The 17,039-nt window shown below is 39.1% G+C and overlaps 1 protein-coding gene across 1 annotated transcript in view; it reads right to left on the reverse strand.

Annotated features, from left to right (window-relative positions):
* The window catches only part of sh3kbp1 (SH3-domain kinase binding protein 1), a 172,501-nt gene that overhangs the window by 1,415 nt on the left and 154,047 nt on the right, over positions 1–17,039 (reverse strand). The window contains exons 14-17 of the mRNA XM_052013549.1: positions 9,135–9,244; positions 6,602–6,748; positions 2,942–3,192; positions 1,213–1,276 (exon numbers count right to left, since the gene is read on the reverse strand). Of these exons, the coding sequence (XP_051869509.1) occupies positions 1,213–1,276; positions 2,942–3,192; positions 6,602–6,748; positions 9,135–9,244 (572 nt within the window). The remainder of the gene's footprint in view (positions 1–1,212; positions 1,277–2,941; positions 3,193–6,601; positions 6,749–9,134; positions 9,245–17,039) is intronic.

Raw genomic sequence — 17,039 nt, forward strand, 5'->3', positions numbered from 1 at the left:
AAAACAAGACCTCTACCAAATACAGAAGGATTAAAGAAGTCAATTAAATCTAATGTGGGATAATTAAATTAGCTCAGATTACAAATGTGAGTTAGCAATTCACCTTAACTGCACTGCCCGTATTAATTGATAATTAGCATCTTGTTTAAAAAAACTATGCTGATAAGATTTTGGTCTCTCCACATCCACATACTCACATCTAGCAGGCATGTTGTACTCACTGCTGATGTTACTCAGAATTCAGCTATGGGGAGTTGTTGAAGAGCAGGCTCATGGGGAAGCATTCCATATTTCCTTACAACAGAGGAGGCTATTTCACCCAAGTCTGTGCCAGCACAGAGTCACAAACTGAATGTGCAAACAAGTCAGGATAGAACTGTGTGAGGTACCAGCTGCACCAGTGTAAAGCCTATATAGTATGCAATTCCCACAGTCACAGGTTGCATGTTGAAACAAAACTGGAGCACCATCCCGTCACAGTGCTGTTACGTTTCTCCACTTTACTGTTGGAAAACCCTCAGATTTTGCTGGATGTCGGAGAAAACAGTATAATGGAGAGTGCAATAGGATGAGGTATTGGTTTGCAAACTTATTATTTGTCAACCCTGTGGTCTGTATACAGCAAATAGTGTACTGGGCACATTAGGCTGGGAACTACATTCCACATAATCAAGGATCAAAACAGCAAAAAAGGGGATGTGAAATCTGTTCATTGTTATAAAATTGTGTAATTTAGCTGTGCTATTTCCAAACAACAAATCAGCCTGTTTTAGAGAGGGTGAAGAGATAATTATTGGCGAGGAATGCCCTATGATAAGTGCCAGAGGAAATGGTAGAGGCAGGTATATTACAATGTCCAAAATACATTTAGACAGATACATGGAGAGGAAAGGTTTGGAGGGATATGGGACTAGCTCAGGTAGGCACCAGGTAGACATGGACAGATTGGCCCAATGGACCCATTTCTGTGCTGCATAATTCTGAGAAACAGCACTGATGATTAGGCCACAGCACTCCAGAAAGGACCAGATTGCACTGGAGAGAGTGCAGAGGAGATGTTATGACTGTCATTTCAGTATCAGAATTATTCTTTATTATCCACGTGTGAAATGTTCCTGAGCCACCAATACTGTAGTTTGATATCATTCATGCTGCAAACTTACAGTGCACCTTGACGATCCCACAGTGGTACCAATTAAAGCTACTACTCACTTGTAATGAAATACGAATCTTCTTTTCTTCATCTAACTCATTCATCAACTGTGTAATCTCTTTTCTGCCAAAATAAAGTAGCAATGTTTCAGTTTTTGATTTGGACTCGAATAATACAGGACTAATTTGATTTATCAGAATCTATTTTTCCCCTATCCTTAAAACCACTTTCAATCAAAACACAGACGACATAATGGGAATGTTAAAAGGAAAGTGGCCCAATCTTCAGATTGGTGTCCAATATAAATCATCAACTGGCCACAGATGTGGTTATAATAACATGTTTTAGCCACATGTACTAATCTAGCAGAAACCCTCTAACAGATATACAATATGTTAAAGTGTACTTTACTTAACATTGTACCAAACATCTGCCACTATCCAATAACCAAGAAAGATCTAACATTAATCAAATGAGTCCAATTTTGAAAATTAACTAAAGTTCACCTGGATGATGTGACAATGAGACTGACAGCATAGCTGAATATGCTGTCCATTATTCATTAACTGATTAAATAGGTAATTAGAAAAACAGATTTAAAGAAAAAAATCATAAGCTTATCAATATTTTTCTCTAACATTATCAGTTCACATAAAATAATCGGTAGGCATATTGTACTTTGTTAGACTGCAGCCTTTTGATATGAAGCCCTTGAGTTAACAGATTTTCTTTGAAGAATTGTACATGTGCTGCTATGAAGCTGGGAATTTTTTTGCTCAGTTTTATGTTAGTGGTGCCATTTATTGGGTGTCAAAAGTTTTTTTATTAAGGTTGTTTATAGGAAAAAAGTTGGTGATATACACTGATTAAAACACTGGAAGCATTGTAACAAGGAATCGCCATTCCACATCTTGGCTACTAATGGGGTCTGTGCAAACTTTGATCAGTTGGATACTAAATTCAGGGAGGGAGTCTAGATGCTTTATTGATTTAAAAAAATTGTTTACAAAAGGTAAACAGTGAAGCAATGCTAACATTTTTGTTTTCCATAACTCGGATGCTTGCTGATAGGACAAATGTGCACAAATAGGAAAAATCCATTAACTGAGAGTCCACAGTATTAAGGGGTGCACAAGCTTTTGCCAAGGCAGACAGGGCCACACAGTAACAAGCTAAAAGCACAGGGTGAAAACTATAGGTAATCGAGTGCCAAAGGAATTAATGGGCATAGTCTGGGCCAAAACTTACTGGTTGCTGTTTATAAGATTCAGACAGGTGTTTCTGGGATGATCTAAGTCAAGACTCGAGTACCTTTGAAACTTCCGTAACTTTCTTTGTATAAGCAGGCTACTTAGATGCCAGTTGAGCAGATCAATTCTGGATTGAACCATCAAGAGGATAGCATTAGCTTTTTCTTTTCTAATTCTCACCTCACACATTCTTCTGAAATAGCCTGAATATGCTGTTTTGAAGAAATGCTGTCTGGGTATAAATGGCAAAGTAATGGGAACTTCTAAGGACAAGCAGGCATTGTGACAAAAAGCTAAAAATACAGAACCATGCTTGGAGAACTGCTTAGAGCCAGGACTTTTTATACACGTTCAGAGATTACTGAGCCACCTCCCCAAGTGTTCAAAGGGTGCTAAGGGAAAAAATATAATTTTAAACTAGGACACCAACAGTCAGACAATTCTTATTTCCAATGACTACAAATTTCAAAAGGTACAGTTAATGTTTCCCTGGGTTGTGTGTTTGCAGTTGGTACCCAACACATAAAAGCCAACTCACTTGTGCTGAGACTTCATCATTTCAATAAAACTTCTCAATTCCTTCACTTGTGCTTTCACTTCTTCAATTGGATCCTGATTCTTGTCACTCTTTGGCTTGAGATCAGTATTGTACTGTACTGGCAAGTTTGGCCTCTGTCCTCCTGCAGAGGTAAGATTGTGATGGAATGCGTGGACTGTTGATGCATGTGCATTACTTCCAGATGGCAATATTGCAACTCCTGGTTTTGGTGGTAGCGTTTTGTCAGATGCCTAGGATAATTCAAGTGTAGAAAGTTACATGAATATTGCCACAACAATTCATCAAAATTGCTCAGGTTGCAAGAGGAAAACATGTGCAATGAAACTCATTGCAAGATTTACAAAGGTATGGATAAGATCCCAATCAAATCAAACCTTTAACTGCAGAAATATTGTTTGAAATTAATAGCACATTGCCGTTCCTTATTTTTGAGACAAATCTTCCAAAAAGCACTATTATGAAATGGTATTCTGATCTTTCAGTACAAGATCAGATGTCCAAATGCAATTTGCTACCAACCCCTACTTCATACCATTACATAGAGGAAATGGGAACAGGGTCATAGGACACCTCTTATTTACAAGATCATGTATTTTAAATATAATCTGAAAAATATGGTGTATTTTTTTTTAATTCTTGAATTCTCGTGTTTATCTCTGTCCTTGAGCAGTTACACAATTGGCAACATAGTGGGGCTGACATGATTGAACTCACTAAAAACTAAACCATGTATTTTCTGTAAAGAAAACTAATCTGGTGGTTTTCAATTGTCTCTCATCTCATTTTCAGTGTCCTTTATGTAAAGACAGCAAAATATATTTGGGGACACATAATAGCCAGTACGTACATTAGATGCTCTATTGGCATCCTTAGGCCATGCTTTCATTTAATTAAAAATGACACACTGGATACATTACAGATTGCAGGGTCATGAAATACTGAAGCTCAGACATACTGCAATCAGGTTTCTGTCTCCAGCATGGAAAGTGAGTAAGATAAACAAAGGGCAAAAATCTAATCTTTACATTATTTAATTATGTACTTAAATATATTTTGTCAAAGTTCAGTCCAAAATATATTTTACTATTACTGCTTCCTATTTAAAAAAAATTTGCCCTATCTACATATTCAGCCATTATCCCTTCACTAATTTCCTTTTCCTCTTCAACTTCCATGAGTTTGTTACTCTATTCCCAGAGCTTCCTGCTTCAGTCTCTCCATTCGTTTCTCATTATGTCACTGCATTCAAAACATCCTGTTCAGAGTCACAAAGTCCATTATTTTTGGGCATTGTCCCTTCCTGTTTTCCTTGATCTTGTGCTGCCTTGCTCAGGCACCACCTGGTTTGCTGTGGGTGCAAAATTCAGCATAATTCCAACAATTCTTCTCTTTCCTGTGTCTATTTCAAGAGTATGTTTTCCTAAGGGCACGACACAAATTAGGCTTCCATGATTGTATGTTGAAGGGACAATCCAAGACAGAAAGGGAAAATTAGAGGTCATCCATCAATTGTCCTGGAACAACCTCAGTCAGGATAATGACATCCTACATTAAAAAAAAGCCTTCCATTATGTAAACAGGTAGAGGCAAGACCTGCAAATTTAAGCATCCAGTGTAGATAATCACAATGCACAGGATATACACAAGCTGATATTAATGGAAGAAATAGTCTAACATTAGGCATAGAAGCTTATAACTTAAGAATCTATTCCAGACTCTTATTATTTTCTGTTCTTAGTGGCATCACCCTCACGCACCATACAAACAGCTTGACAACAACCTCTGTCAGTTCCCTCTGCCCTACAACTATATTTGTAATAATCTTCTTTGGCAGTCTCTCGGGATCAAGGATGACCCACTTTCAGTCCAGTTTTGTGGGTTCTGAGATGACTTGTGAGGCTTTGTCTCTGGCCTCAGTTCGTGAGGTAATGCATTCTAGTTTCCGTTTATGCAGGGTTTGTGTGTGTTCCTAATGTATAAACCTTTGAGGTTCTTAATACCACCACTGATATTCTTCCTCCACTTTGAGCAGCCATGAGCCATGACCAGTAGACCATGAATTTTGTGCCAGGTCTGAGGTCTTCATCTTCAAACATACTTTTCCCCAAATAACCAAAGGCTGTGTTGGTGCACCGAAGGTCATGATGAATTTCTTTGTTAATGTCTGCTTACATTGAGAGGTGGCTCCTGATATATGAACAGGGGTCCATTTTCCAGGGATCATGAATCATGAATATTTATTGTCAGAGGGTATGTTGAATAGTTGGGGGTAGGTTGGTAGAAGATCTTAAGTTTTACTGGTGCTGAGAATAAGCCCCATTCTTTTACTAAATAAAATACTAAATAAAATACTGAGAGGAATAGATAGAGTAGACAGTCAGCGCCTCCTTCCCAGGGCACCAATGCTCAAGACGAGAGGGCATGGCTTTAAGGTTATGGGTGGGAGGTTCAGGGGAGATGTCAGGGGGAGGTTTTTCACCCAGAGAGTGGTTGGTGCATGGAATGCACTGCCTGGGGTGGTGGTGGAGGCAGATACATTGAACAGGTTCAAGAGCTTGTTGGATAGGCATATGGAGGAGTGTGGGATGGGGGGATATGCGGGAGGAAGGGGTTAGGTAGTGTGAGGGTGGTTTGATGGACGGCACAACATGGTGGGCCGTAGGGCCTGTTTTGTGCTGTATGGTTCTATGGTTTATATATTTCAGTGAAATAGTCAACAATGGCATGAAGTTGCCTTTCCAAGCGCAGGCAAACACAAACAACTTATGCATACTGCAGCTCCACAAATGATAGCCTTGCTTCTGAAATGGAGTCACTGCAGAATCAGGTTTACTATCACTGACTTATATGAAGTGAAATTTGTTGTTTTGCGGCGGCAGTACAATGCAAAGACATAAAAATTACTATACATCACAAAAATTGTGCAAAAGAAGAGGAATAATGAGGTAGTGTTCATGGACTGTTCAGAAATCTGATGGTGAAGGGGAAGAAGCTGTTCCTAAATTATTAAATGTGAGTCTTCAGGCTCCTGTATCTCCTCCCCAATGGTAGTAACAAGGCAGCGGCATGTAAGAGGGCAGAGTAAACAGTTTCCTTTAATCCTGAAGATTAGCTCCACTCCAACCTTTGTTGGAAGTGAGGTGCAATGTCATAGCAAGAAAAATTGAAAGAAGCATGAGGGCAATGACATTGTAATGTCATAATCATATCACAAACTTGCTACAACTTTCTTCAGCTGAATGTCGAGAAATTCAAAGCAGCACAATATAGCATCCAGGACAGCCTTTGCTCCCCTACCCCTACCCGAGCCCAGCTAATCACTCATTCTACACTTTTGCTGATTTTAAACACTTGCAGCTCACACATGAATCTATGAAGTGCCTTATGCTGTTCTGTACTTCATACTCAGTTCACACTGCCATTCTTAGCTCCTCACTCCCAGTTTACACTGTCACTCAACTCTCCATATTATTCACATTGTTATGCTTCTCTCCTCTCTCCCAGTTCACACCATCACTGATATAATATTTCCACAAAAATCATCTGATTAAGTCCATATTTCAACATTACCCATTCTAAAGTACAGCTGAAAAAAAAACAGCTCTAATTAACTAAAAAAAACAGCTCTAGTTAACTCACTGGTAACAAAGGGATAGGTCTGGGAGCTTTCTTTATGACTTCTTTTACTTTTGCTGTGTTGGAATCAAATTCTATTCTCTCTTGCTCTTCTCTTTCATCCTCTTGTGAAACTGGTGAGTCCAAGTAATCAGGGCTCGAAAGCGATGGCTGCAAGAGAAAGAAGAAAAAAATAGGAAGCGACAGTTGCTCAGGAGCATCCCAGCCAAGAAGTCAGAATAAATCAGAATTCAAAACAAATTTAATCAGAACATGTCCTGATTATGGTTTCCTGACCTAAAACAATAACTTTTTTTCCCTCTGGCTACTGAGTATTTTCAGGTCTGTGGCCTCCACATTACCTTGATTAACAGTAGTACAGAATTTCCCCAAGATTCTTTTTCCTTCAATTTCTCTCTATTAAAATAAACAGTCTCTTGGAAACGTACCTTTCAAGTAGCTTCTTTCATATTGTGGGGTTGAAAATGCAAATTCAAATGAAAATATGCTTCTGCAGATTTGTTTTCTATGTGAAATGCAGCAGCAACACATCCCGAATTTTAACACAAAGCAATTGGAGGACAAGATTCATTAGTTTATGTGTAATGGAAACAAAAACATTGACTTTGTTCATATTTTCAAAGTCTATATTCAGCTTTACAGAAGGTGTGAAAACACAACGTTGCAGTTCATAATAAAATGTTCTTTGGGTGCAAGATCTCATTCTGTTTTGACTTCACACTTGTTTACATAGCACATCAAGGTCAGCATTTAACACTCATCCCTCGTCACTGAGAAAGTAGTGAATTGCAGAGCAGTTTTGACACCACTGTAACTTTTAAGGGCATTTACAAGTGTGAGATTGGAGTCGGATCAGATCAGGCTTGATACGGGCCTGCAGGTTTCCTTCTTTAAAGGACATTAATTAATGAATCAGTTTTTTTTAAACATTCCAATCCAACATCTTCGTGGTTACGTTTACTGATACCAGCCTGTTATTACCAGATTAGGAAGTGGCAAGGATCCATATTTCCATGGGTGTTCTACGCCTGAGTGTCTCTAGCAGAGTCTATTTTTGATCTGAGATGTCTGATGTCTGCACATACTCTTCAATCTTTGCAGTAGGAACAACTCCCAGTCTAATGACTCAAAGAACAATCAACCAGCCACAGATACACCTAATGGTTTGGTTGCTGTGGAAATTCCAGCTGACTTGCAATAATAACTCAAAAAAATGTATGAGGTTGATAAAAACAAAATTGTGGAAACATTCAGCAGGTCAAGCAGAAGAAGAGATGGAACTAATTTTTCGGGTTGAAAACCTTTAAAGAGAAAGGGAATTAAGGAAATTTAACAAAATCCCAGATTTCCCTTCCTCATTTAATGGAAAACTAATACATCCCATTCCTCCACGACTGGTCCACCCTCAAACTTCATTTACATTTTAACTGCAAATTTTTATTCTGGAGCAGCAACTCACTTGACTTTAGCTTACTCGAATCATCAAGAAACAAGAATTGCACATCAGCAAAAAGCAGTCTGGTCATCAGATAATTGAGGAGATATTCTAAAGAATAAAGGGACTCCTCAGAAAATAAGAGTGAAACTGGGGTAGAAATCCAAAGGGATGCACAAATACTATTTCAAAATAATTAACAGTGGTGATTAGAGCACAAGGGTTCATTTTCTGAGGGGAATGTAACTTAAGAGCAAAGAAGTTGCACTAATGTTATATAATACATCAGAATATGTGCACAGAACACAAGGATAACACCAGAGGATACAACCATCAGGAAAGACTGAATAATCTGGGTTCTTTTAAAAAAAAAGACTAACAGGTAACCTGATAAATGTCTTAACTAAAAATAGTGATAAAGTAGTTGGTAGGGTAGATATATGAAAAAAGATATTTGGATTTGAGGGTAAATAAAAATCTAAATACAAGATGATCACTAATAAATCCAATGGGGAATTCATTATTTAGAGTCGAGAAACTGGAACTTGCTACCAGATAGTGGTTGAAGCAATTGGCATTGATGCATTTATGGGAAGCCATATACAGCCATACAGTCCAGATAAAGCCTCGACCCGAAATGTTGACTGTCCATATCGCTCTACAGATGCTGCCTTCCTCCAGCAGCTCGCTTTATGCTCCATAGGCAGTAAAACTCTATTAACCTGGCATGGGACTTTGGTGATGCCAGACTAGCAGATTCTGCAGACTATTGGATGTAACTTTATTAATAACTGAATACACTTTCAATTCACCTTTTCTACAAGATGTTACACAATAACATTTCAGTGAGCTCACTAAGTTTCTGGAGAGTACAGGACCAGGGCCCCAGCAAGAACTTGGGAACAGGGGCCTAGGTGAATAAAAATTGTAAACATCACCTGGTGAGCCAGATGCTGAACCATCATTACTTGCAGAAAGGGAGAGATGAACCAAGGTGAGACAGAGCATTCCATGGAATGCAGCTATACAACTGTATAAGCTAAATGGCCTGCTCCTGCACTGCAAAGATTTATATAACTATAAATAAGCTTAACCACATACAGATGTAAAGACTTGTGATGGTGGGCGCCGCCCACTGGCTTTCGGTCTGGAGGTTGTGGGATGGTTGAGTTTCTCGGTGGAAGTGACTACGCTGTCAAAACCTGTTATATCTACAAGGCAAAAGAGGCAATGCAATATATTAGAAATTAATGTTTCAAACAGTTTGTATAATTTTCAACAAGAAATAAATAACTGAGTAACTCAGCAAAGTGCTCATCACAGACTAATACTTAATTTTGATTTTTTTTTGTAAATCATTATATATGATGAAATAAAAAGCCAATATTGCTATGTATCAGCTCTCTCCAGGAATAAGACACCTGATCAAAACAGGTCAACATGCTGATCAGCCAAATCAGTTAGCAACAAGCCATCCTTGTTCAGAATCTACATTTCCAAGTTAAACCATCATGTAAAATTTGAGCAGCTAAAGGATTTGTCCATGTAATTGTACATAAATGACTGATGGTCAATAGTCACCCAACGTACAACCACACCTGAGCTGCCTTTCGATAGAATGATAAATTAAGCATGGCTGATGGGAAATCGAAAAGTAAAAAGCAACAGATGCTGGAAATCTAAAGGAAAAACAGAAAATTCCAGGAATACTCAAGAAACAGTTAATGTTTCAGGACAGTGCTGGTTTCCCTCTTCCCAGAAGGTGTTTGACCTGCTGAGTATACCCAGTATTTTATATTTTTTCACTGATATTGTCCATTCAACACTGCTGCCAAATGTTAAAATGACCCCATCCAGTTACTAAGTTCAACACAGTCATTTAATTAAAAAAAACTAATAGAAAACTTCTCCTTTTGTCACTTTATGAAGGGCCCATTGCAGAGTCACAAAATGGCACCATGGTAGGACGCCATTCTGCTTTGAGCAATCCAGTTGTCCCACACCTCTCCCTTTCCCCTCAAATTCTCTTCTGGTAAACGTCTCTTAAATCTATGCATTTTTCCTGAAAGGTGGCATCCAGGACTGGACACTGTACTCCAGATGTTGCTGAACCGGTGTCTACTAAAGATTCAGCATGACATGTAATCTTGATCTTATATTCCATGCCCTTGTTTATAACGCACAGGATCCCAGACTAAACCATCTCCTCCACTTGTCCTGCCAATTTTAATGAACCATACACAGATAACCCCAGATCACACAGTTCACATACTCCTTTTAGAATTGCTCTTTCTGGTTTATATCGACTCTCCTCATTCTTCAAACCACAACGTAACACTTCACATCATTTAGTATTAAGTTTCATTTGCCCCTATGCGCCCATTCCAGCAAACTATCATATTGTCTTGAACTCTGTTACAATGCTCTTCACAGTTCATTGCACATTTAAGTTTTTTGTCATCTGTTGATTTGTAAAATGTGCCCTGTATACCCAAGTTCAAATTAAAAATATACATTAAGAAAAGCAGTGGTCCCAGTACCAACCTGAGGGGTCAACTTAAAAAAGCTTTTCACAACCACTTTATATTCCCTGTTACTTAGTCAATTTTCTATCTGTGTTGCAGTAGCCCCTTTAATTCCATGGCCTTCAATAGAGTTGAAGAGTCTATGGTACCATATTATAAGTTGCCTTTTTAAAGTCCACATATACCACATCAACCATATTTCCTTCATTGATCCTCGCTGTTATTTCATTAAAACATTCCAGCAGGATAGCTGGACATGATTTGCCTTTAACAAATCCATACTGGCTTTCCCTAATCAATTCACATCTGTCCAAGTGATTGTTAATTCTGTCCCTGATTACTGCTCTAGAATAGTCATGGTTTAAGAATGTATTTCATACGTTAAGTACGTATTGACGTCTGTGTTATGGCTTCCTTAAGTACAGTTGGGGAAGGATAAACCAGACAGCTCTTTCATACTGTTTATACAGATATGATGGATTAAGTTACTTGCTTCAGTGCTACAAGAGTCTATGCTTCATATTTAAATTTTGCAAGGCTTTTAAACGGGTGAAGGAGAGCTTTTTTGTCCCAGTTTTTATTTTAAGGATGTGATTTGCTGGAGAGAGTGCAGAGGAAGTTCACCAGGCTGTTGCCTGGATCGAAGTACTTTGGTTCTGGAGAGAGATTTGATAGACTGGGCTCGTTTTCCCTGCAGTGAAGGAGGCTGAGGGGTGACCTGACAGAAGTATGCAAGATTATTGGAAGCATTAATAGGGTAAATAGAATCAATTCTACCATAGCAGGGGTATCAAAAACATGAGGGTGAAAGGAAGGAGTTTTAAAGGGGATCTGAACAGAAAGTTTTTTTTAAACTCAGAGTGCTATGTGGAACACATTGCCAGAGGTGGTGGGTGGAATCAGATATGATCACTACATTTAAGAGGCACTTAAACAGATAGTAAATAGGCAAGGCATAAAAGGATACAGACCTAATGTGGATCAGGGTAGTTGAGCAAAAAAGTTGTCATGGATGTGGTGGGCCTAAGGGCCTGCTTCTATGTTGTATGACTCTATGACTATTACTCCCACATGTAATTCACCAATGACATTGTGCAAAGAGGACGACAATTTTTCCACTGAAACTTAATCATGCAAGGAAAGTTTGACAGGCACAGGCTTGGTATGTAAATAGAAAGCACACCATTTATTTTATAGATCAAGTTAAATGCATCAGTTTAGCAAAGATTCAGCAATGGCAATGACACACTGAAATTCCAGCACTGTTCACATGCTGTCACGCTTATCCAGTTCTCTAATGAAGAGATGTTATTTCTCAGAATTGACCTCAGATGACAGGTTTAAAAAGACACAATGATTCTCTGTTCAGCTTTATTCAGTGATTAAACCATCTTTAATATTACTAGTAATTGGCTTGCACCTAAGTAACTACTTAAGCTATATTTTGGTTCTCCAAGGAAAACATACGGAATGATTACACCACAGAATGATTATACTACAGAACGAAACCCGAAGACATTCAGACGCAACGAGGGTTTGCTAACAAGCAAGCTTTATGAGAATAAGAAAAAACAGTGACCAAGTTCTACTAGAAAGATTATAAAGCAGAAAGATGTTTCAGCTGAACCAATAAGCAAATCACTGGAAAATCAAACACTCACTTAAAAGTAAAGTACACTTAGATATTAGGCTGGATCATGCTGAATTTCAGCCAGAAGTTCCACAAAGAACAAGAAGCCAACCGCAGTGCATGCACTTGCACACTCTGCACCTCCACAGATGAGCACTACAACACACAAGTACAGCACATCCAACCTCATGCTCTGCCACTGGACTGGGCATCAAGTTCAGCACCATATCATGATCACATTAAGCTGAGGTTTTTGGTAAGCCACATCAACTTTATGCCATCCATGGCTGCGGTAACTAAAGCAGTGCCATTCATTTGAATGGGGTCATCAACATTCATTAAGAAGGTAAGTGAGGCTGGGTGCTTAATGCTTTTAATAAATTTACATGAGGAAAGTGTCTTTAGATGCAACTTTTTAAATTCCAAAATAAACAATATTTTCTTTTAAATATTTAAATAAATATCAGCCTTTTCTAAATATCTCCAGTTGTCCATGAGATCCAGATATACTGAAAAGGAACTGTCAGCAGCACAAGTGATCTGGGACCTTTGGATTCAGAATCTGTTGCCCACTGCCTTCCTGGCAGTCATGGGCCACTCCCCCTCTCAGAACCACTGTGACAGTAAGGCCATCAGGATATAGAGAGCCGTGTGGCAACAAAAGGCTGCTGCAGTTGCAGGGATTCTGCAGGAAGCAGACAGGAGGTGTAGGCTAGGTCAAACACAGTCCAGCCCATTTCATGTCCTTAAAAATGATCGAATATTACAAAGCTCCCACTGATATTCCCTACCCATGAGGGAATTAACCCCTTGCCTGGATGCAAGGCCACATGCACTGCCTCTATTCTTCCACGAGACATTGTAACATAAGGAGGCAAATAAACTGCAAGGGAGCACCATTTAATTGAACCTTGGCGACATCAAGGGGCATCCACACACATCATTCTGGATTAATTTAATCCCCTTACTTGATGGTCTAAAATCTGTACCGAGGAAGTGCTGTAATGTTGGAGGAGGAGGAGGAGGTAAGAGTTCCAATGGCACTAGTCCTAGAGGAGCAGGGAAACTTACTCCCCCCCTCAACATCCCTAATGCAGTTATTGCATTTCTGTTTGTGGACCACTGCTGTGTGACTTGGCTACCACATTTCCTAAATTACAGTGGTGGCTCAAAAATACTTATTTGGCTGCAAAGTGCTTTGCAGTTGTGAAAGGTGCTATATAACGGAAGTCCACCTTTTCACAAGGAAAGAGTAAATAGCATGATTATTCAATCCAATGAGAACCATCACCTCAAGCTACATAGAGTATTTAACATAGCAAAACTGTTCCAAGGTGGTTCACAGGGCCATTATCAAACAAATTATTACAGTAGACATGGTCAAGGGTAGGATTTAGGGGGATTCTTAAAAGAAAAAAAAGGAAAGTGAAGTTTAGGGAGGAAATTCCAGAGCTTAGGGCAGCAGGACTGGTGAAGCAATTAAATTTAGGTAAACTCAGGAGCCCAGAATTGAAGGACTTAATAGAGTTGAAAGATATTAAGGGTAAATTCTGGCAGGATTTGTAGTCAATTTTTCAATCCAGGTATTGTTCCACTGGAAGTCAACACAAGTCAGTGAGCACCGGGCTGATAAGTAAATTATCCTTACTGATAGTTAGGATAAGGAAAGTAGGTTTTTCCGATGACTTGCAATTTATGGAATATAGAATGAGGGAGGCCAACCAAAGGCAAGTTGGAATAGTTAAGAGAAAATACAAGAGTGGAAGAGGGCTTGACACAGATGCGTGGAGGTGGGGTTGGGCAATTTTAAAGATGTGGAAATAGATGGCCCAAAAATTACAGAATGCTTGAAAGTGGATAGTGCAGGAGTGTGGTCCAAAGCTCCTCTGAAGGTCAGAAAAAAATATTTCAAATAGTCTGGTTCAGCTTTAAGGAGCTGCCAGAGTAGGGATGGAGTCAGTGGCTGAAGAATAGAAGTACTTTCCATATTAATATTTAGTTTGGAGGAAAATTTCACTTATCCAATACTGAGGACTGGGCAAACCATCTGACAATTTAGAAACAGAATGTACAGATCAAGGGAGGTCAACAGAGAAATAAGTTTTTAAAAGAACTGAAACTTCCTTCAAAAGAAAATAATCAATAATACTATAAAGTACAACTCATTTACATGCACCACTCAATAGAGTTTAATCGGAAAACTGATCACTGAAAGCAATCAAGAACTTACTGCGTCTTTTTACAAAGGTTGCCAATTGCTTCTGGGTCCCAGACACACTGAATGCAAAGAGGTATCTGGATATGTGCAGTGGTGTTGAGTGCATAGTTTGACATCATTTCCACAAAATTCAGTTATGGATTTGCAGCCTCGTGAGATTTGCTTCAGTCAGATTTGGAATGGAAGTACCCAGCGGGGTCCAAGGCGCTGGAATCTGGCACCAGGTATTACTGGAATATAATTATGTACCTGCCTCTTACTACAGGGTCCTCTCAGATCCATAGTACCACAATCTAATCCTGGCCCCAATCCCACCAGACCTCAACCCATCATTCCCAACCTCTATACCTAATCATGATTCCAATACCCCCTCCTACCTTTCAGACGATTATGACTATCAAACAACCTCAACACTTGATCCTGATCTTTGTGCTGACATTTACACCTGCCCCATCTCTTCCACTACCAAGACCCTCTTCATCACAACACATCCCATGACTTTTGTTCTGTTCAAGGTGTTGTTGAGGAAAGTCAACAACACCTTGAACATCATGCACAAAGCTTTCCAGCAACTGGCCCATACACATAGGGACACAACACATCTTTCCCAGTGTGGAAGAATTGCTCGGCAAGCTTTTTTCTATAGGTTAATTCTTTCCACACTCTTTAAAAACCTTTAGGCTGGCACAATTACTTTTGAAACAGTAATACAGAAACTTGTAACAGCTTATTGTTAATGAAATAAAATTACAGAATAGCTAGAATACCTAGACGTTCCTAATCTGATATTTGATTGCATATGAGATCTGCCGAGAAACTACTCATTGCGATAAATGGAAAGCGAGGAGTAGAAGTAACTCAAGAGCTCTAATGACTGTCAAGAGGAAGTCAGTCTTACCCTCAAAGGGCATGGAAGTGGAGTTACCCATGGTAAATAGAAGTGAGAGTTAAAAGGCTTTACAAGGAGTGATGGGAAAGGAAAGCAAAGTCGTCACATGAAAGGAATGTCTGAAAATAATGAGAACAGAACAGAAAGTTACTGAAGCAGTTTTCACATTTAATTGTGTATTTATTATACTGTTACAATATTCATGCTTAAAGTTTAGCATTTTATAACTCAAATTATTTACGAAACAAAGTGGACCATTCTCTCTAACTCTCAAGCTAGCCTGTTACGTTAATAAAGTTAAAAATGTGCATAACGGCCTAGTTTTGCAGATTTGTATCTTAACTCTCACCTCGAGTAAGCTATAGCAAGTAGAGAACCTTCTCACAATGCTTTATTGTGCTATGTTGACTATAACAATTGTTGAATCGCCAGTTTTCACAGGTTAGCCAAGAAATTTAAATCTTAACGTTAAAAACTTTAAAACTGCAGAGTTGAAGAGAATGTTTTGTAGATTATATTTAAATTGTTCTCATCTGGATTAACAGTCCAATCTTCCAGCCACGTGTAGCCAAAGGAACAATGTTAAGACAGAAGTATAATAAACTTAATAAATACCTCTTTTTGTCTTGCCCCTGTATTAAATTTTACTTAAAAAGGGAAAAATATCATAATTTTGAATCTGTAATAGAACTTCATTTAAAAAAAAAATTCTTACTCCCCTCCTTAGACCCACGTTACCTACCATTCACCCACTTGTTACGCAAGTGGGATAGGGACAGTGGTGTAGCGGTTAGCATAACGCTATTACAGCGCCAGCGACCCGGGTTCAATTCCAGCCACTGCCTGTAAGGAGTTTGTACGTTCTCCCTGTGTCTGCGTGGGTTTCCTCCGGGTGCTCCGGTTTCCTCCCACATTCCAAAGACTTAGAAGTTGTGGGCATGCCATGTTGGCGCTAGAAGCATGGCAACACTTGCGGGCTGCCCCCAGAACACTCTACGCAAAAGATGTATTACACTGTGTGTTTCGATGTACATGTGACTAATAAAGATATCTTATCTAACAGATTTCTAGGCTTGGGACTGATAGTTGAACAATAAACTCTGCTCAAGCTAGTTAGGTCGACTATCTCCAATTTTTCGTCTTTTCACCACTGAAATTAGGACTGGAGAACAGGAGGCACTATCCCATCCCCTACTTAATCTGTGGCTTGTGGAGAGATGAGAAGGTTTGATAGTTCTCTTCAGAAGTTGTGAAGTTAAGGAGTTACAGATAGAAATTCTACTTTCTATTCTGCCAGTAGCAGAAGGGTTTGTAATGAGAAGAGACTGATCTAAAACAACTGACAGAGGAAATGAAAGAAAATTATGCAGTAAATTGTTATGACCTGGAATCCAGTGCCTAAAAGGGGTGGTGTCAGGAATTTAAAGGGACACATCAAAACACTTTATATGTGGATACTTGCCTCCTTGACTGACAATGATTATTAGAGTGGAGTGTGGGGCTGTGCTCTTGCCAGAACCCCCTGAGCAAACTCCCAGCTGCTGGGAGCAGATTCTATAGTAATTCTATAAGCAACATATGCTCTGCAAGGGACAATTTCCAGGGCTCTGGTGAATGAACTATAAAACAGAACTAACTGTTTTGTTTGTTCAAAGACCCTATGCAGACGTGATAGGCCAATTGGCGACCTTCTGTACTACACATATCTATCATCCTGTATATGTTGTCTCTAAATACACTACAA

The sequence above is a fragment of the Pristis pectinata genome, chromosome 4, assembly GCF_009764475.1.
Source record: "Pristis pectinata isolate sPriPec2 chromosome 4, sPriPec2.1.pri, whole genome shotgun sequence".
NCBI classification, from domain to species: domain Eukaryota; kingdom Metazoa; phylum Chordata; class Chondrichthyes; order Rhinopristiformes; family Pristidae; genus Pristis; species Pristis pectinata.